Here is a 21,419-nt window from a genome sequence, read left to right as displayed (position 1 = left end):
AGAAATAATAAAAAACAAAGTCACCCAAACTACTACCTTGCATTATAAAGGTAGCCACTCAACTTCTCTGCTCATCACATAGATGAGAGTTTATAGGCAAGGAAAGGATCACTTATTAAATACCTTCCAGGAACACAAGCATTTTCTGTTTAAACTGCTCTAAATGTAAAAAAAAATAGTATTGATTGGACATTTAAATAAGCTTGAGGTGACTTCAGGGCTGATGGTTAGGTTCCTAAACTGTTTGCTACAAAGCATGAGTGTAAAACAATCAGTTTTCACAATTTAAATTTAAAAGCAACTTTTTCACTTAATTTGAGAAAGGGAAGGGGGGGGGTAGGGACGGGGAAGGAACAGTTTGTTGCAGATAAATCACCTCATTTCAACCCATGGGTGAAAGGTCTTTTTTTTTTTTTTTTTTTTAAAGGTCCAGCAATCAGAGGCTTAACTCCTCTTTCAGACATGCCTTTATTTGGAAACAATGCAGGAGCAGGCAGGGCAAGGCTTTTTCATAAATGCTGCCTGGCCACATGCAAACTAACAACAACTTGGCAAAATGAGTGGCAGCTCTGCACAATCAATGCAGCCATATGCTCCTCCAACAGTCTCTGTACAAAAAAAACCCCAAACAAATGTGGACTTTATGGTCTGAAAAAGCAAACAAACAAAAGCCCCTTTGTAATTGCTTATTAATCATTAAAGAGGAGAATTCTAGTATCTGCTTTTAGGCAGAGACCAGAGCTCCTTATAAATCCTGCAAAGCTTCAAGCTCACGTAACTACACTCTTTAGGACGTTTATTGCCTGTATCACAGTGCTATCTTCAGGATTGCAGCGTATTTGCTCTTGAGAGCAAGGATTGGCTCCAGATAAGAGGGCACAGTCATATGAAACACACAGGTAGCACTGGTTATGAATGAGAGGGGACAGGGAGCTAACTGAAGTGCTGACAAATGACTGGACATAAAACTTCAAATTAGGCACCATCAATGTACCAAAATGCAGGAATAAGACACATCTCATATGTTGGTGTTAGTGCTTGGCTGTTCACTGCAATACCTGCAAGATGACTCCTTGAGATCACATCCCTCTTCTTCCCACAGACAGGGAGAAGAGACTATTTTTACACAGCTGCTGACCAACCCACTTTGATAAAAATAAACAAAACTAAAACTTGAGGCCAGCCATCTTCCTGATACTCTTTTCTCGTAGGAGGCTTGGGAATACTAGCGGCAGAGGAAACCAAGTGAGGAGACCCCAGGAATTTGAAGTTATAACCTAACCTCAAGTGCAACATCAGGATCTTTTTGCATTTCCTTTCCCCACCCTGCTTTCTCTCACAGCAAGAAATGCTCCCAGCTAGGAAAGTTACCGTATCTTCAGCAATTTTTCTTTCGGGGGAAAAAAAAAAAAAAGACTCAATCAAGTTCCATTCAGGTTTTCTTCCTCATCTTCTTCCTCTCAGATATTGTCAGGGTCAGGTACAGGAACCATACAAAAAGGCATTAAAGCAAAACAGAAAGAGGAGGCATCTATTTAAAGGTACTTTCATCTTCCTCAGAAAAATAACTTTTGTTCCAGAAGTTAAAGTTCACATTCTGCACAATCTTTAGCTTGGATTATCCCCTATGTTCCTCCTGGTGCACTGGCTCTGTGCTGTTGAGCTGAGGAAAAAACATCCACTGCATTGCAGATGCTCAGCATCACCCTCACCACTGAGCCAGGTTCTCACTTCCAACCTTTCTAGACCACATAAAACCAGGTGTTCAAGGAAACAACTGGCTTTGATGACAGAAACAATTTGCATCCATCCCTTGATGGATGGTTGATTTGATTATATCAGTCTTTAAGACTATGGATAGTGCTCACCTTGGGAGGGTACCCAAAGAATCTCTTGAAACAGACATGGTCTGCATCTGCATGGAAATGCAGATTCCTCATCTAGAAAGCCTGAACAATTTAGACAAGAAAACCAAGTACAATAGCAACATATCAACGAGGCAACTATGGGAGAAAGAAGGGAAAATATCTATTAAAAAACTTAATTTGCTAAGGAAAAACCTGGAATTCAAGGAAACAAGGCCTTCCTTCCCAAAGGACAGACTTGTGATGAAGGTTTGGCATCTGTTCAGTTCTTCCTCCGTGGTAAGTAACCTTGCTGTCTCCTGCACCGATGCAATCGACACAACTTTGCTTACCTGCACGTTACATTCAAAATGCTCTCATCCAGAACAATCTTGAACTTTGTTTTCCATCATGAAACACATCTTGCAAATGTCTATTTTTTTTTTCTGCCTGATCTCATGTAGAGAGGCCACACAGTTAAAGCATCTTTGGTAAGTTTAAAGCAGGAAGAGGTGGGCGGGGAAAAGAGTTTCTGTGGCACAAGTCCCTTTGTAGTAAAAGGATTCAAGGCTGAGCAATGTGTGTGGAAGTATTCATCCTTACTTAATCACGCAAACTGCAAGATTAGGTAAGTGATAAATATGTTTTCCTCTCACAGGACTCCAAAGGCCTCTGTCAAAAAGGCAGCCCGTGTTTTACACCCAAAAGCAGACACTGCCTCTCTAGTCACCCTAGAACAAGGGCTACTGAAAGCTGAAGTTAATAAGTGATTTTCCTGCTCTCAAAATTGCAGCATGTCTCACTGGACATTAGTGATTTCCTGTTGCACCCCCCCAGCCGGTGAGGGTTCTTGGGAGCATTATTTCTGATAAACTATATTTCAAATTTTAAGACTTTTTGCATTTTTATGGCGATATAGGATCTCTATTAGATTTATTGACTGCTGAAGAGTTACGTCTTAAGGAGAAAGATTTCCATTTCAAAACAAGTTGGAACAATTTTCTAAATCCTCCCAAACCTTCAGAATCCTATTTAGCATGTTTTGAGATTTGCAGTTGTTTTCAGGATTTTTGCTGAGATTTAAGAACTGCTTTGTCTATATTTATAGTATTTACTGTTCCTTGCTCTGGCAAAGGAAAGGGGATGATCAGCTGTTCCAGTTCCTTGACTAAAACAAGTTACTAGTTTGATTTGGTTTAGATTTTAACTTTACAACACATCTAAAAAAAAATTCCAAGTATGATTTGGTCCTCTTCCTCCCATGGATTGCACTGTTAAAAGGGTCCTGTGTTACAGATCTTGATTCAAGAAACACAGTAACATGTTCTTCCTTTTCACCCTTTCTATTTAAGAAACAAAGTATGTATTATTTGAAGTGGAACAGCTACATTAACTGCGGTAAGGTCCTAAAATTTAGGACTTTACCCTGATTCCAGGGTAGCTAAAATCGTGCTCAGCATTTTTACCCATCATACCACTACAAGGACATGTATGAGGGATTTGCTTTGGCATTTCTTCTAAAGTTTCAATCAATACTGTTGAAAAAATGCAATAGGAAAAATAAGTGTACGCTGACCACTAACAAAAGTTGGAGATTTTTCAATTCGTTTCTGCCAAGTGGGACTAGAACTGTGACCTCCGTAGCTCTCGCCAACCCCTCAGCAATTCTGAAAGCATTATAAAATACTGCTATCCTACAAAACATAAATCAGATATTTTTCATAACTCTATTGAGAGGAATAGGCTCTCTTAAAATAAAGCATCAATCCTTAAAACTGATCTCTAACTTGAGTAAGTGAAGTTGCTGTAGTATTAGTATCCCCCCATAAGAAGTCTAATGAATGCTACAGATTGCTTTTAACAACTGGCAATTTTCAGGACAGCCATCACATGCTTCCCAGCCCAGCTGGGCACTTTATGGCAGGCAAGTCAGATATTGTGACCAATTCAGTAACAAAAATAAGCACAAAAGAAAACATCAGCAACTGAACTACTTGAAGCTGATTTATTTCCACAGTAGCTGGATGTAAATACTTCCTCTTCTCCACATGGGCAGACTTTCAGTTCGGGGAATATATTAAGAGATTCAGAATCTACATCCAATGCTGTGGCTCCCTCCAATTGTTGTATTGTGTAAAAACTATTGTGAGAGCATGTTCAGCCTAGTTAGCCAAGAATTTTACCATCTTTATAATTAACTCTGGAGTCTGACATCATCACCCCCTCAAGGTTCTCTTAAAATTTTAATAGCCTGGTTTATGAATATTCATTTGCCAGCATTACACTTCCAGGGATTTATGAAAACCCAATGGCATGTCAGTTCCCAAATAGGTTCCATTATTCCTGCTGCTTCCTTAGCATATTTATTACAAGCCAATTTTATGCTGTCAGAAAGTGCATCAAGCCTGCAGTTGGTCTAACCATCTAGGTCATTTCATAGAGATTAATAGACACAGCAGACATCCGAGTGCTACTGCTAAGGATGCCTATTAATCCCTCCGCTGGACATGATGCTGCTTCACAGGCCTCATTGGTTCCTCGACTATTAAACCTGTTTCTCCCTTATCTCCTCCTGTTTCTCTCCTCCTACATGCCACTAGAATTACAAGCCAAGCACACAACAACCAGCCCTTCAAAGGCTGCTCCTATGCGAGAGAACAGTCGCCCAAACCACAAAGGGTTTATGAGATGTGTGCAGACAACTATCTCACAGTCAGCTTGCTTCACCAAGTGCTACAAGTCAGATGAAACAGGCACACTGCAACAGCTAAATAAAGTTTGTGACACATTATTCCATTACCAAGAGGCATAAACAGTTCTTCTGTAGTGAAATGTGTAATTTGTTTGACAGTTGTTTATTTTTTTCAGAACTGTGACAGTGCTGCAGTTTTAAACCACTGGCTTGGACATAACTGTGTTTCACAGACATGTGACCCAACCATCCCCAGATGTAAAGCATCTCCAGTTCTAAAAGAAGAGCTCAACAAAAATTCATAGTGCAGGTAGATCGAAAGCTCTTGTGAACTTGAATTGGGCAACAAATGTTTAGAGCACAGTTCATAAGACATGTGACATTGAAGGCTACATTAAATGTTTTAAGTTAGGTGTATTTTTAGCCAATTATTTAGAAGCTTCCTCCTAATATTCATGCAAACTGGAAAGCAAAACTAGAAAGCCAAACAGTGTTTGTCATTTCTCTTATCTATTCCTTGGCTATGCTTCTCCTTTTTCAGCAGAGAGGCAGCTCAAGAAAGCTCAGAACTACTTTTGTCATTTCCTAACAAAATGAATTTAAGTAGATCTTTCAGAAGGCATCCTCAAACCTTACCTTAGAACAATTGATGCAATTATGCAAGTTTCCCCTCATAACCACCACTTCAGAACAAACACATTAAAAGGTTTGATCTGTCATAAATGACCATTAAAAGTTTCTGCTTTCTGTTTCTGCTCCAAATATTTACAAAGCCATGAAAAGCTCTCAACTGGGAAGAGTCATTTCCAACAGCACCATTTGGCAAACGCAATATTCAAAGGTGTCTCCAAAATGGAACCTGTAGACTACTGAAAGCAGGAGAAAAAGGGGAGAGAAAGGCAGATAAAGAATAACTTATGTAATAAAAAGGGTATAATCCTTGAAGGGAAAGGGAGGGGAAATTAGAGACCAGCAACTCAGACAGTGAAGAAGAAAGGTCAGAAGTCCTGAAGGATGTAATCATGATCCTGTTTTAAAAAGGGAAAGACTAAAGTTGTGACTGATACAATAGCCTATTGGCCAGTCCAGAAAGTTTAAAGTACCATAAATAAAATGGCTTTACAGAACATCATCACTTGCAATTTTTCACTTGATGCTTCCTCTATCTCCCAGGCCACAGCTTTGGCCAGAGACTGGTGTTTGGGAATAGAACTGTAAATTCTTACCAAAACCTGGTGAAAAGCTTTGTACTACAGGCAGTCCTGGACACTGGTCAGGGTACAGCACGCACAACATAACTGCGGTTGAATTACAGTATTTCTGGTTTGCTTCTGGAGAGAAACCAGGCTATTTGGCCTTGTTTTTTATTTCCCAGCCTTCTTTGGGGAGGGGGGGAATAATTTATGCTATGTCTTCAGAACACAAAGAACTATTTTCAAAGTCACAAGCTGCCTGTTTGCACTAACAGGGATAGATCCTTCGCGGTGGTGGGGGGAAGGGGGACCTTTTGCTTAAAAGAGATCTCCTTTAGAAGCAGAATTGGAGTTTTGATATTATTATTATTTTAAAAAACAACACGTGGTTAAATAATTTACTTCAAGAACCCCTGAGTTAAAGCTCGATTTTGGCTTTTCTAAGAGCTCCAAAAGGAGGGGGGAAAAAAGCCAAACCAAGTCTGCCCTGCAAAACTCAAGTCCCATTTATTTATTTCTTTTCAGTGACTTGCAAGCTAAATCTCTAGCCTGCAACAAAACCAGGTTTGGGTAGCTGTCAACCCTTAAAGCTCAACAGCTACAACACTTGGCAGGTGGTTCTAGGAAGGACTTTTAGCTACAAGGAAAAAACATGATCAGCTGGGTAAAGCTGAATGCCCAATTTTTTTTGGCACCCGATACTCTTGTAGGATATACAGCCACATTGGCCAGGGTCAGGGTCCTGAATTATGTAAATATTTCCAAATGCTTAGAGCTTGTCTGCCTTGCTAGACCACCCACAGGGAGTATGGCTTGATGGCCATGGGAACAGTACCACCAACTACATTGTTTTTTACTGTACTCTACTGAGTACAGCGAACCCCCAGCGAACTGACAAAATTACTCCTCTGTGTCAGGAAGATTCACACACGTCTGCCCAGCAGGAGCTGCAGCAGAGCATCCCTTTGCAGGCAGAAGGATGCATCTCAGCTGCATCCATTTTCATGATTAGGTTTCAGCCTACCAGTTTTGGAACACGCAGTGGCTGCTCTTAAGTTTTGCTCCCCTGCTAATAGGGGAACAAAAATACAGGTTTTTCGGAAGCAATGCAAACACCAAAAAACTACTTGGTAATTCAACTGTCACACGCTGCAAAAGAGAAGTGATATATTAGTGTTAATCAATCCAGAGTTGATTTCAACTCAAACCATTTTTTGCATTATGCAGTAGAGCAGCAGGTTGCGTTTCACAGCCACTGAATCAAAGCTATAAATAAGGAATAAAATATCCTGAGGTTCCAAATGAGGCATTGTCAGAGTACACAACACGTAAGTGAAGTCATATTGAGAACTAGTCATTTACACCTCCTAGGGTGTAATCCCATGATGCAATACTCAGATTAAATCTTAGACTATTATCCCAGCATATCAATCCTGTCTGTTCCCAGTAGAGAGGTGACCCGAAGATCCTGTTTAAACTAGCCCATTTATCCAATCAAGACAGTAAAAACAAAAGCATGAGAGCATTCCTCTTCTCTAAGTACTTCCTTTGGTTCTCCTTGAAACCAGGTCTATGTTTCAGTCTCAAAGCCTGGTCCCTAATCCTCGATGTCTCTCAACTCCTGCTTTCACTCCTCTCTCTCTCTCTGTCCCTCCAAAGTCTTGCATAGGGAGCAAGTTGCCTGCTGTGGAAGGCTGCTTGAGATGCCAGGAAGACAAGCTCGGGCAACTAAGCCTAATAGTTCTTGATTTATCTTAAGTATTTGCCAAGAGGAATGTGCATGGAGTCACTTTTTTTCCTGACAATTACTTCCACAGAGTTGCGTTGTCATGACATTTCATTGTCTGCATTCAGTCTAGTATCATCACAAGCAATTGCAAGTCACTCATAAAAGTCTACTCAATTACTGGACCTAGGTTTATTTCAGACATACTCATCTGTTTAATGTTTCATTACAAACTAGCTACTTCTGTGCTTCCTTCAATCAACCTGTAAAGTTCCTGTGATATCCAAGATAAGTCTTTTGTAGCTGCACTTCAAAATTATGTCCTAGCTTTTGTTACACCTATTTTTACTTAAGTCCAAACAACCCAGCACAGGCAGTATATAAGCCTTCATAATTCAAGACAAAATTTTACCTTCGTCTCAAATGAAAGCTGCAGAACTAACTAATTTCAAGTAAAACACTGTTCAGACTTAAGCGCCCCACGACAGTCTTTCAGAAGCATGGCACAGAGACTAATAGACAACCGGGCAATTTTAACACTAGGCTAGAAGAAAACACAGTAGGCTTGTTCCAAGATTCAATATGGTGTCTTAAAATATGAGAGAAGTTCTCTTTGGCATAAGAATATCAGCACAACACTCGGACAACACCTTGTCCTACCTGCCTTACTATGGTTTGTTTAAGCCTCTAAATCAAGCAAGGTGAGACTATGATGAGTACGACAGACCACGAGTTGCAAACATTTCAATACTAAAATCCACATGATGTGATGAAAGCAATGCAAAGCACTGAGGTACCTCACAGGTCACAGTACCCACAGTTTTTGTCCCTTCTCCTGCCATCTATTCAGAGCCAAGACAAGTGTTCCCTACTCACCTGTTCTTCATTCTCCCTCCCCACACTGAGCAGCTCTTTTCTAACCCCAACTCCTCCCAGCCGCACTGTCATAGCGAGCAGGACTGGGGAACTCATGGGGCTAGAGAGGAAGGGAAAAAAGTTCTCAGACAGAGCAGTTCCCCAATCTGTGTGGCCGTGTAGCCAACTGACGCACACAGAGAGACTGGTTCAGGAGCAAACTGGGAATGGCAGGGTGAGTGAGAGGGATTCCTGAACCGATGTTTTAAAGTGAGGTTGCCACTTCCACTGTTCCCATCTGCCAATCCAAACCTAACTAAAAGCTGATCAAAGCAGTCAGAAGAATTTGGTATCCCTAGCCTTAACATTTGCAGGAACATGACCCAGTAGGTGTGCCTAAGTGTCTAACATAGGTGGGCAGCAACCATCATTCCTGACAGTAGTAGGAAAGAACGTGACTGGCCTCACCCAACGGTGTCCGAATTGCCTAGCTATTTCCAAAAGAAATGAGGAGACCTCAGTTTGAAACTCACCAGCCTGAAACCTGAACCCATTTCAAGGCAGCTCTAAACACCAGTCTACAAGCAAGCGAACAGCAAGGCTGCTCTTGACCTCCCTTGTTTAAAGCAGGGTAGCTATGAAGAACACAAAGTCCTATCAATTATTTTATGTTTTTTTCTGCAATTAGTAATTGCTATAAATCCTCCCAGTTAATACATTGGACACACATTATTAGCTCAGGGAACAAAATGTTGGACTGAAGCGTGCTGATGCTATGTTTTCTCCTTTGACTCAACCATTACAAATCCTAATAGCCAGCACATATACATAATCCAAATAGCCAGAAACATGATTAACACTGGAAAATCTAAGCCTTTATGGCTCTGACTAAGTGCCAGGATGGATCATATTTCCTGTGCCCACCTAAACAGAACCCTTACACATAAATGGTTGTGACTTCATCTAATAACTGATCAGCAAAGGCTTCCAGCCTCTGGTCAGAAAAGAAATGCCAACCATTTGCATGTCTAAGAGCTTTTTTCACTTCACAGCTCTAAGTTACCAGAGTTCCTCTGAGTTCAACACTTCTCTCTCTTATCTGGCACAATACACTACATGTGACCACAATCATCAAATCTGGGTTTTTTTGTGCTCTGAGATACTTCAAGATAATCAATTCTTTGCTATTCTTTCAAAGAACCTAACCTAACCAGGTTTCTACAGCTTAAATATCCCATTTCCATCTACATGAAATCTCCATCTGGACAGGTCACTCTTCAAATACACATGACAGTCAGTAGCGAGATGAAGACTTGATGTAGATCCCTCCAAGCCAATCCTCCTGGCATCAGCACTGTTAGCCTGCCTGGCTCCTCACTGCATGACTCGCATCTGCTGAAAGTGGCAACACAGTCGCGTAAGTCTGTTTGCCCTTTAGACACATGTACACAATATATATGTACCCTTAAAACTGCCTGATCCATACTCCTCCAAAACCCCTGGAAGTGCAAAGGGTAGATTTACATGGCATTTCAGAAAATTAAATTACCTTACCTGTGTCAGTATACATGGTTAGTTCAGGTAGTCTTTCTTGCTCTGAATAAGCCAAAAGACCCTTATCCTTTCTAGAAATTTCAACAAGGAAAGAAACATCAAAGTTGTCTACACACCAAATACAAACAGTTTTTGCAAACAGAATACATTTCTTCCAGAGGTGTTCAGGTTCACTAGTGTTTCGGGTACAAAATAATTGTAACCAGTTGCAGCACAAATTCTAGATGATTGCTGTATAAGCAGAACTGACTACCAAAAACTTTCTAGTGGTTTTGTTCATTCTCAGTACAGTTGGTTAATGTTGACTGAAAGTGCTGTGTTCTTGATTTTTTGCAGAAGTACAAGAACTTTTTTGTGTTAATTACTCAGTTCAGCAGGACTCACCCCACCCCAAATACTAACAAAGCAACCGTTAAAACATCCGCAACTCCAATATTTGCACATATAAACTGGCAAATGCATTTTGACAATATTGAAATTGCATCTGCCACAATTACTTTTGTAGAATACCTTTAGATATCTGTGTACTGATAATCAGAATATTTTAGTATGTAGAGGTCTATAACCAAAACTTATTCTGTGCTATTTTATATATTTTTTTTCTATTAATGTTTCCTCATTGATAATTTCGTAAGAAATGGAAGTAAGAAAACATGAGAAACCTCAATTCGAGAATTTGGTATGTAAACCTGTAAAGCAGCCTTTAAAGACTTGAGTTCATTTTACAGTTATAAAATGAAGTTTCCTGTTCCGAAACACAACCTCCAGCTATGAACGATTCCTTCCTTGTAAAGACAACCCTTAACCACCCAATCAGAATGAAAGGATGGGGGCTGAGCTACGTTTTCAAAGTCAGCTTGTACAATTTACACAGGTTTCACTGAGTGCAACTCAGAGAGCTGGCATATGGGTTTGGGGTTTTTTTAAGTAGTTTTAGTATAAACTCATTCTAGTTAGGGTTTTTAAGGCATGCAGTAAGCTTCATTTCCTTCAACTTCAAGAGTTTATCATGTTGCTTAGAATTACCAACACTGAATCCTTGAGTTTGTTTCTTTCAAATGAGTTCTATGCCCTGGATGGTTTGACTACAATAAGAAATATATCATTCAAGGTTAGCTTTACTCTCTGCAGAAAATAGCTACTTGTCTTCACAATGAAGAAGAACAAAAAGTGAAAATCCAGTGCTGCTAGAGCAACAAGTGCCTCGGGTGTTCAGCTCCAGTTGCTTGTGTTAACAAATCAGGCAAGGTTTTTTTATTGGGAGCTGAAGGCAGGCAGGTGTTATGATGACTGACACCAAAGCCAAGTGAATCCAGGTCTCAGGTCCCAGGCCTAACTTGTGGCTACAAGGTTAGCATTTCCAACCCCTAGTCACCGCCGGAGTGCTAACAGCTGACTGAAACACTGCTTCCAGTAGGATCTCACCTTGGTTTTGGCACCAGTTGGCACTTGATGGAAAACAACATTGAAATACTGTCCTTGTTTTCATTCTGACAGAAAATTGCCCCAACTGTTTGTAAGTGTTAAAGAGTTGTTCTAGATGTCTCTGAGGGTTAACTGGGCTTCTTGTCAGAAAGAGTAAGATTGAAAATGTCACATGTGAAGCACATATGACTTGCATATTCCCTAGATCATTTGGTGCAACTGTTTTGAAACATTAATCCACACTCCTCTCTCCTTCTGCAGAGAGCTAATAGGAGACAGTGCTAGCTTTGTTTTATTTTAGGGAATAGACAGTCATTTTGTCTAAATCTAAGGCTGATATAACGAAGCAAGAATGAAATCCTGCAGGTCTTTGCTGACTGCCAAGAGTTTTACAGGTATAAGCCATGAGGAGCACATTTGGCAGTCATTAACTCCATGGAAGTATTATTAACTTCTCACAGTACTTTGGCACACAATCTCTCCACTAACACCTGAAAGCAGTTCCTTTGTAACAGACAACCAGTAACAGCATGGCAGCTTTTGGCATCAAACAGCTCAGTTCTGTGGGGAAATTACATACTTCCTGCGTAAGGGTCTGATGGAGCCTCAAGTTGGTTTAGAAATGCCTTAGTTATTACAACACACAATGCTTCACGTCCATGTTCATCATGATGCTTTTTTGTATACCTGAAGACACACATGCCTGGAAATCTGAATTATTTTAATCTAGGTCTTTGAAATCTGACTTTACAGATTTATTTTTTTTTAAACTCTGAAAACTGTCATCATTAGAGCAAAGAGAGACCATCCCATCAACTAAATCCAAATCAATCAGCAAAGACCAAATGTATAACGGCTGTACCCTCTCTACTGAAAGACTCCCTCCAACATATTACCACATGAGTAAGTGACATCAGAAGCATTTTTATCACCAGTTACCCAATGCATTCTTATCTGCTTAAGGCAGATTCCAACTAGGACATGTTTTGCTCATTAAAAATCACGACCTTCCAATGTGTCTGTTAACTCTAAAGTGCCTAGTTGCTAAAGTAGCAAAAACAGTGAATTAATAACATGAGACCATTGTGCACACTGCTTCCTTTGAGAGCTCACTGTTCCCCGCCATTATGCCAACGGGAGGCTTCTCTGTAAACAGAAGCCTATACATTCCGCAAGAAAACACACTGCAAACCACGATGCCTCTGCAAAGTGAATGATCTCAGCCACCCTGTTACTGCAAACTATTCCGGAGCTTTTGCCCCTTCAAAATTGTAGTGAAATTGTCATGCACAACAGCTAATACCTTGGAGAACAAACATGAACTGAAACAATGGCAATTTAAAGTAAATAAGCTTGTGCCTTTTTCATCTACGGTCATTATATGAAAGGCTTCATAGACAAGAACCGATCCTGTGAACGTGTTCTAAGCAAGGAAAATGACAATGCTGCATTGTCAAAACCAAACCCACAAACCACAAATTCTACACATTCTTAATAATGTTTTGCATAAACAAATATACTAAGACTATATAAAGTTTTCAAACCACTTCATCAACATAAATCCAAACAAGAGAGAACTCTTGGTTCATGATACGTTACAATGTATGCAGGATAACGCACATACCCTTTCCACGCAGAAAACTGGCAAAAGATTCCTCTGAACTGCCTGGAAATCTTTTGGTCACAATTGGCTCAACTCCACCATCTCCGAGTCTACCTTGACTCGCTGTGAAAAAGAAATGTGTACTACCATTTCACTTTTTCTCAACTAGATAGTTTTGGGGAGCTCTGCGTATAAATATAGTGTAATCTCTCTTCGCTGTATAAAAAGTAAAAGTGGCATAACTAGATTAAAACTGCTTGCCTGTTCCCACTACCTTTATCCCATACAAACTATCAAATACAAGGAATTTAGTAAAGAAATGTCAAGTACAAAGCGATAGTCCTTTTGAATAGAGCTCCTAGAAATCTGAAATCCTCCTTCCCACTGGAAATTTTTGCTAAGAATATAACTTAGCAATGCAATCAAGACAAAACAGCACTGGAAAAGGTAGAACTAATGCTTAAATTGACTAATTCCTCAGAGATAGCAGGGAAGAAAGTTTACCTGTTCCAAGAAGTTTAAGCATCTGCTGCACAAAGAGGAGCTGATATTGTTACTTCTCATCAATCAAAATGTTTCCTGTATGACACCCTAGTGTATTTGAACCTGAAACTCAAATTAAGAGCTTTAACAGTGTCTTCCTCCTCTTCTGCAGATGCTGGGGTACCTAACTTCCATATCTGATGTCCTTGTGGTCTGTTTTAAGGCTTTTAAGGCACTGAGATGATATAAGGCGTTTATAAGAGCACAAAACTGCATGCTAAAATGGTTGAGCAATTTATGCCAACTGGCTTTTTAAAATGCAAGTAGCACAGTATAAAAAAAATCAGATCATATAAAAAAGGATGCCTATTAAAAATACTAATTTTACTGGAAGCAATGTAAAAACACTTTAAAGTCAGGTATAAAACTGAAGTGCACATCTGTTAATCCAAGTAAAAAATTAACAGGCTATCTGAAGGGAGATACTGATTGGGCAGTTTCTTCCTAACCGTCACTGCCTCTGCAGGAAGAAGGATATAATCTCCTATAAAATATGCAGATAGAAGTGAGTATTTAAATGTATATCTAACAAGGTCTGTGTGAGAAAGATTAAATATATGAGTTTTATTCCAATAAAATATTCCTATCTTTAAACTGATAAAGTAGCTTTTAAACAGTAACTCTCCAGGCATGTTCTGTCTTCTGGTATTCTCTAGGCTAAACACAGGTTTATATAATTCAGAATAAAAAGTCTAGATCCATTTGACAGAGAAATACAGATCTGTAATCCAAAGAAAATGGAAGATGGCCTTAAATTGCTAGTTCCTCAAAGGGAAACTGAAAATCAGAAAACTTATTTCCTTGGCAAGGACACTATTCTTGTGTTTCTGGAAATTAAAATACAACACCTGGAACATCCTTGAATCAAGGAGCCTCCTCTTCCCACTCCCTGCCCTGTATGCTCCCCCCCCCCCCCCCCCTTAACAGCTGATACTGCTGCAGGAGAGGAAGGTAAAACATTGCCAGGAACTTTCACCTGTGGCATCCTTGCAACGTTTAAAAATAAGAGAACGGAAAGTTGGAGGAAGCTTTCTTCAGAACACTCCAAGTCTCAAAATACAACAGATTTATCCAATGCAACAGTATTCACATGTGTTTATAGAACTTCTTAAACACATGAGAAAATTACTACTGAAAAATTTTGGTTTTATAGAAGTGTTCTTATAGCTGCCTGTAGTACTATGGCTAAGGTTAACATATCAAAACGGAAAAAGAAAAGACAGACATTTCACACACAAACTAACCAGCAACAGGACTTTCCATTCATAGCAGAATGAACTCATCCTCTAAGCAAAATCACGAGAATAAAAGCACAAAATGCCTTAAGGAAGGCTGAATGACTGGCATGCACAGGCTGGAATAAACCCACTCACATTTCAACCTGACAAAGCCGCAAATATTCTCAAACAACTGGCTCAAGCGACTATGTGCAAGCTCTCTGAATGAGGTGCTACTTACTTCAGAATCCTGTAAAAATCCACTTGTCTGCCTTTACACAAGGGATGAAAGAAAGAAGGTACAGATGCAGCAGAAGGGGTCAAAGTCTTCTCAAAATAGTTATTGATAACACCTGAAGCTGTCTTTAGCCAGGAATTTCATAATTCTTGTTTTAGACAAGTTTCTCACTTCAGCTAAGATTCCTTTCCAAAGGACCTAACACTCACCCACTAAGAAAACAGAAAACTGACTTCACAAAAGTTACCAAATATCAACATGCAAGGCTGGCAAGTACATGTGCAGTCAAGATGATTCAGATAAGTCAGATAAATTTAGAACAGCGCTTTCCTAAAAGCATGCGTTCACCAAATGCAGTAAATATGCAGGAGCTATATCTAAGTGCTGATTCCAAACATTAGAGCAAAAAATTTATTAGTGAAAATCTCCTTTTAAGAGTTCGCTGCCATCTGAAGTCCTCAACAATGTTATTCCTTGATCTGCCTTTAGTATTTCCATCCATCACTGGATTTATCCACATAAAAAACTATAGGCTCTCCAACTTCAGAGGACTAAGCCAAATGCAGTGTGGCAACTTCACATAGGACCAACCTTTTATGGTTGGAACAGTAGAGCTTTGATACAGCTAATCTACCATAAATAGCTCTTGAAACTCAGAAGGATCAAATCAGCTGTTGCAACAGTCCCAGCCTGTAGCTGCTTCAAATCCAATTATACTGTCAACTCTATCTTGCAGCTCTCCTCTTTACTCCCCCCTATCCAAAACATTTTTAGTCCTGCCCTGTGAGAAATTAAAAGCTGCAAAGACAAATGCAGCAGAACAAAATGCACTTAATAAAAACTGAAAAAAAGTGGACAAGTATTCTGAGAATTATTTTAAGGAACAGAAGTTTTGTTCTGTTAGAAAACAGCTTAAGAATTTGATGCTCATTAAAAAAAATAATCAGCCCTGACTTGTAATGCAAACATGCAACTGTTTGCTTCTTTCAAACTGTAAGAACAGCAAGCTCAGCTTTAAAAGGTGGGCAAAACCAAGCAGATAAACTATCTGTGTCCCAGATTAAGGCATAAGGCACTGAATTGCTTGCATATTTTTTCTGTAACAAATACATTTGGGAAGTACTAGAACTCACAGTTATAAATCCTTGTATTACAATGTTTCCTTTCAGGTAGTTAGAACCATTTTCCCACAAAGAAGCTGAGAACTATAATTTAAGAATTCTTAAGGAAGTAGGACCTTCCAAAATGTATATTTACTGACCATACAAGTCAAGATAACTCCGAAAGTAACCACTAGGACTACTGGAGCACAGCAATTCCTGAGAAAACAGTGCAATGACAATGTTCTGGGGAAAGATACAGGTTTAGATCCAGTGAAACACAGGTGAGCAGCGTTATCTTTATGGGTCACCTCACAATGTAAAGAAATCACAAAACATGAGTATACGCAAATAAAAGATTTTTTTAAAATCATTATTATTAATATCTCCACAGTCTTTCCAAAACAAAGAGATAAATTACTCCAGTGCAGTACAGGAACTCTGGTACTTCAAAGGGGAAGAAGCATCTTGTGGGCAAAGCCTGGATCCCTATCTCCCGCCAGCACGTAAATCCTGAACATTGCCAGGGCATCCTCTTATAATACTGGACATGACAGACTATCTAGGCAACAGTCTTTCTTGTACAAGCAGGGAGAGAAGGAGATTGATAATTCCCAATATTCAAACTGCTTTAAGAAGGCCCGGAAATTTGGCTCCTCTAGAAACAACTCTAATGAAAGGGTCAAAATACAAAAATCATCATCCTCCATATCATGGAAAATTGTCAGCCATTCTACTCCTCTCTGAGTCTGCATTAAATTTTATCATCTCTGTTAAAGGGTCTGGGTTTTAACTGATTTGAAAGCATGTAACATACATTGAACACAGAGAATCACTGGTTTCAATCTTGCCAACACAGCAGATGAGAAAGCAACTTCAATTAAGTGCGGGTGGGTTAAATGAAGTGGTTTGCTATCTCCTCTAAATTGTGCACAAAGAACCCAACTGGGTCACCTTCTGGAAGTCACAGAGAAGTCAAAGAGCTGTAAGAAGGCACCGAGTTTTCCCTTTGAGCCCTAGCAAATGCCTAACTGAATCAATTCAGGTGCACAGGGAACAGTGAAGTTTTCGTTAGCAGGGAATAAACTGAGCATGTGACAAGGAGATAAAACAGACCAGCAAGATCTGCCTGAATAAGTTTATCACTTTGAACATGGCTTGCAGAGCTTGTCACATTATGCTTCTGCACTGTGGTGAAAAAAAAAGTAGCTGAACCAACTGCTGACAAAAGTTCAACAGAACTCTTAAAAATGCAGCAGGCATGCTTGCAACTGGTAAGAGAAAGTGCATGGTTCCAGAGCACAACCACTGGTGCTTTATGCCCTATCCATAACCATTTAAAGTCCGAGGTCTTTTTATTACTGTGGTATTTGAAGGATGCGAGTTATGACATGGAAACACACCCCCTCTCAAGGAGCAGGACTGGGAGTGCTTGTTTCTTTTATAGAAACCACTCAACATCTTACTGTTTGCGTTCATTCTCCCTATCACACAAGGAACTGTGTTAAAGATTTCACTTTGGCACCTAATTTGAAAAAAAAAAAAAAAGATCCTGTGTGTGCTGTTTTCCCATAGACTTCCTTGGCTATAAACACACAAAGCAGAACTGACTACCAAAGAAATGCAGCAGTTTCTCCCTCTTCCTCCCCAATACAAAATTTCTGCAAACACAAAAGTAAAGGAAGGCACAGCCAATACATTTGTTCACCACTAGCTCTTTACAGCAAACGTAAGATCTAGCATGCATCTTCCAAAGACTATCATCAATATTATCAAAGAGACTGAGACAACACACACTTCTCAGACCACAGGTTCTGTCCCAATTAAGACAGAAGTACAAATTAACAGACACACTTTGATACCAAGGTCTTGCATTGCAAGAGAGGATATGCGCTTCAATGAGTAACAGTCAAGAAATAACACCAGTGTAACACAGTTAAGTGCACACAGCTTGGGAAGTCTGGAGTAAGCATGTATTTATTTAACAATTCAGCTTCCCCATTTACAGATATCTTCTTTTCAGCTGTGGGGGACTTCCCAGAAAAAAAAAAAGAAAAAAAAAAGTCAGACAAATTTAACAAAAAGTGACTTACCAGCATCCATTGTTAGAATCATGACCCCACTTCTGTGTCCCAGGAAGCAGGAAGCCTTACCCATCCAGTGTGTGCGAATGACTCAGAAGGACAGCATGGCTTTGTTTCAGCTTATATCTTCTAGCTCATTCACCCCTCCTCCCTCTCATGGGATAAAAGTGTTGCCTGTGCCTGGCCATCCCTATTGGCTCAGCTAGGCAACCACACTCATTTAGCATATCCAAGTTTCTGTGAGAGCCTAACATGACCCACAGAGGATTTTTTATTTATCTTAAAAATAAACAAAAACAAAAAACCCCAACACAAATACTTTTTGTCTTTATAGGAGAACAAACCATTCATTCTTTCACTATCAGATGCACATTACAATTGGTGTTATTGCCACAGGGCCAAGCAATTCCCTGCGCTCTGAATCAATGAGAAGGGGGCAAAATCAGGGAGGACAATCCCACAGACTTCAGTAATTCCCAGTTTGGCTGCGCTGTCTGTCTATGGGAATAAAGTCATGTTCTGTGTCAAAGCCTATGCCCTCCAACCCAGCTTATCTTCAATGCAAACTGGATGTACTCCCAAAACTGAGGGTCTCCTGGTTTCCCAAGGAGGATTTGCTCTTCCATTTTATTTTTAAATAGGCAGAACAGTAAAAGATTTCTGTCTTACTGAAGACATACACCCAGAGTCTGCAGGTTAAACTCTGCAATGAGGAAAGTAATTTTTTTCTTATCCTGTAGGGTTCTCTAAATGTAATGACTGATATAATCTAGGCTCTACCTGAAGAATTTAGAAAGCTGTTACAATCTATTTGTGAACCACCACTCCAGTGAGATAATACAGTGCTAAAAATATTCACCACAATGTAAGTGAAAAAATCTATCTGATCAAGAGATATCACAACCCTTTCTTAGCTTTGATCAAACCACAGGGCAGCCTTAAAAGTGCATTTGGAAGGACAGAAGATGGAGGGGGAGAAGAGTTTGTTTCTTTCTGTACTGCAAAATCCTTAAGAACTTGCAGTCAGACCCTGAAAAGCGAGTTTCTGTATCTTGCAGCGTGAAGTGCTGACAGACTTGATATCTGTACTTAGGGATTCAGCACACACAGTGAATGAAACACTGGTGTTCCTTGTCTCAAATAAGAACTACCTTTTCTAAATAAAGCGTGGACATATTAGGCTACTGTCTCACCATGTTAGTCACCACTAGATAACCTAAGATTCATAACTCTGTGATACAACCGCAAGTGTATTTTGGAAGCGTTACTTGTGGTTGTTGAAATAAACAGAGTTCTCCCTCTCCTCCCTCCCTCTGTTTTTAGAAAAGGTATCAGTTACAAGTCTCGAACACCAAGGTTTGTAGAGCCATTAATGAAGTTTGAATCCACAATTCAAAGCAATTAGCAAAAGCACTACAATTGAGTCATCACTTCTCAGATTTCTTGACCTTCTCTTGCTTCACATGGCTTCTCACCAAAACGCTTGAGTCATTACAGTTTGGGGGAAATAAAATATTCCTAAAGATGAAAATTTCTGGTATTTTCAGTAGGACACTGCAATAAAAGCTTTGGAAAGAGGCATGAGTAATTCAGATCCTAGAAACAAACTTGAAATCTTTCACTGAATGGAAATTAGGAAGAAATTACCCAGGTGGACAGGCTGCTCCTCAAAAGCCTTACTAGAGAAAGAAGCACACAGTGTCAGAAAGGATGTCAGACTGAATGGGTTAGTGGTTTCATCCAAAGTTTACAACTCTCAAATAGTCAGGATGCTGTTTTGTTAACCATAATAAATAGCTAAGGACATTTGGCAACAGCCCAGGCCATGTGGAGAGATGCATGTTAAACATCTGGGAGTGACATCGGGCATAGCTTCCTTTCTTACCAATAATTATTAATTTGAAGAGAGATGCAGCTGTAAGGAAGATGCTTTTGCACTCTCCCTATCGAACCCTTTTTCACCTGGCAATATCTTTACTGAAAATTACCAATGCTCTAAACAAATAGACCAAAAAAAAAAAATCCACGATGACAAAAATCAAAGTTTTGAATATGCCTTGAAGTAGTGCAATCTAAAAGCCTGAGAGGAACTGTATGGAGAAAATAGCAAAAGACCAGTCCTTACCAACAACGTAGAAGGTAAAGAGCTGGTACACTTTTGAGCACAAATGAGGACCTCAACTCTCTGTGTAAGACACCAGGCTAATCTAACACTAACATTTCCATCCTCACGCAAACCGAGCATGAGTAATATGGCCAGAGAACACTAGGCACAACAGGTACTATGCCAAACATACACATTTTAACAAAAGTATTATCATATGTTGTATAAAAGCAAATCACTTTTAACAGGATGACATTCCCTGTAAGCTTGGCTTTCGCAAGAAGTCTAGTACTACTGTTCTGTAGCACTAAAGTGCAAAAGTTCAAGCAAACTGTTCTCAAAACGGCACAAAAAATTTCTGGGTCAGCAAGAGATTGTGGGATAGTGCATGGCATTATTTTTTAAAACTGTGCAAGCATTAAGAATTCATCTTACAAAGTATTCTGAATTGAAACCATGGTAGCAGGGAACAGTTTTATTGACATCTGAGAAAATAAATAGGAAATAAATGTTTTTGCCTTTATTCTCAGAAAGGAGAGGATGAAGTTTCCAGCTGGGTTAGAAAGAACATAGCACAGGTGTTCAACATGTGACACTAACCTGACAGATATTGCTGCACTAACAGGGGATTTATAAAAACTAGGCATCCCCTGTGTTTCAATTCTATCCTAGATGGCAGAAATGAAACAATTCACTCTTTTGCAAGCTACACTAGACAGCAAGAGTTGGCTGAAATTTCTGTAATTAAAAATAAGCCAGTATTAGCAGGGCTGCTAAAGTGTCCAGCAGGACAGCACATGAACTTGCACATGAAGCTTTGCTGTCTTTTGTGGAAGTTATACAATACAGGTAGTACACGATAAATGGAATGCTACTAGCAAAGCCAATGCACTGTAAATTAAAAAACAAAACCAAAAAAACCCCCAACCCAAAACCAAGAAACAACCAAAAAACTCTCAAAACCAAAATACCTATTCATAAACTGTATCTACTGGAATGATACGAAAAAAGAGTATAAATGACTCATCTGATCATGCCTTGCACATTTCCCAGCCTCTAAAGTCAACTGGACAGCTTACCCAGAGGCAACTCCAGCAGAGATCACCAATTTTCTTTCATCTTTCTATGGTCTGATAATCTCAAGTCTTTTTAATTGCTTACTATATATATGTATTATAAGCCAATTATGGGTACAGTAAATACTGCATAGTATTTCAAGATGCTGTGGAAAAACTTAAACA

The 21,419-nt window shown here is 39.5% G+C and overlaps 1 protein-coding gene across 50 annotated transcripts in view; it reads right to left on the bottom strand.

Annotated features, from left to right (window-relative positions):
• Positions 1-21,419, bottom strand: part of SVIL (supervillin) — a 143,099-nt gene that overhangs the window by 89,720 nt on the left and 31,960 nt on the right. For 18 of the 50 annotated variants that reach the window (XM_075746449.1, XM_075746450.1, XM_075746457.1 and 15 more), the window contains exon 1: positions 18,084-18,170. The exons of 15 other annotated variants lie outside the window; for them this stretch is intronic. In XM_075746449.1, the coding sequence (XP_075602564.1) occupies positions 18,084-18,147 (64 nt within the window). In that variant the 5' untranslated portion in view covers positions 18,148-18,170. Of the gene's footprint in view, positions 1-9,864; positions 9,936-12,913; positions 13,016-14,893; positions 15,493-18,083; positions 18,176-21,419 lie in introns of those variants that run through there. 17 more of the 50 variants (XM_075746444.1, XM_075746446.1, XM_075746447.1 and 14 more) reach the window with 12 other exon arrangements.

This window comes from Balearica regulorum, chromosome 2 (assembly GCF_011004875.1).
Source record: "Balearica regulorum gibbericeps isolate bBalReg1 chromosome 2, bBalReg1.pri, whole genome shotgun sequence".
In the NCBI taxonomy this organism is placed as follows: domain Eukaryota; kingdom Metazoa; phylum Chordata; class Aves; order Gruiformes; family Gruidae; genus Balearica; species Balearica regulorum.
Note: the sequence above shows the minus strand (reverse complement) of the source record. Positions and strands in the feature narration are given on the sequence as shown.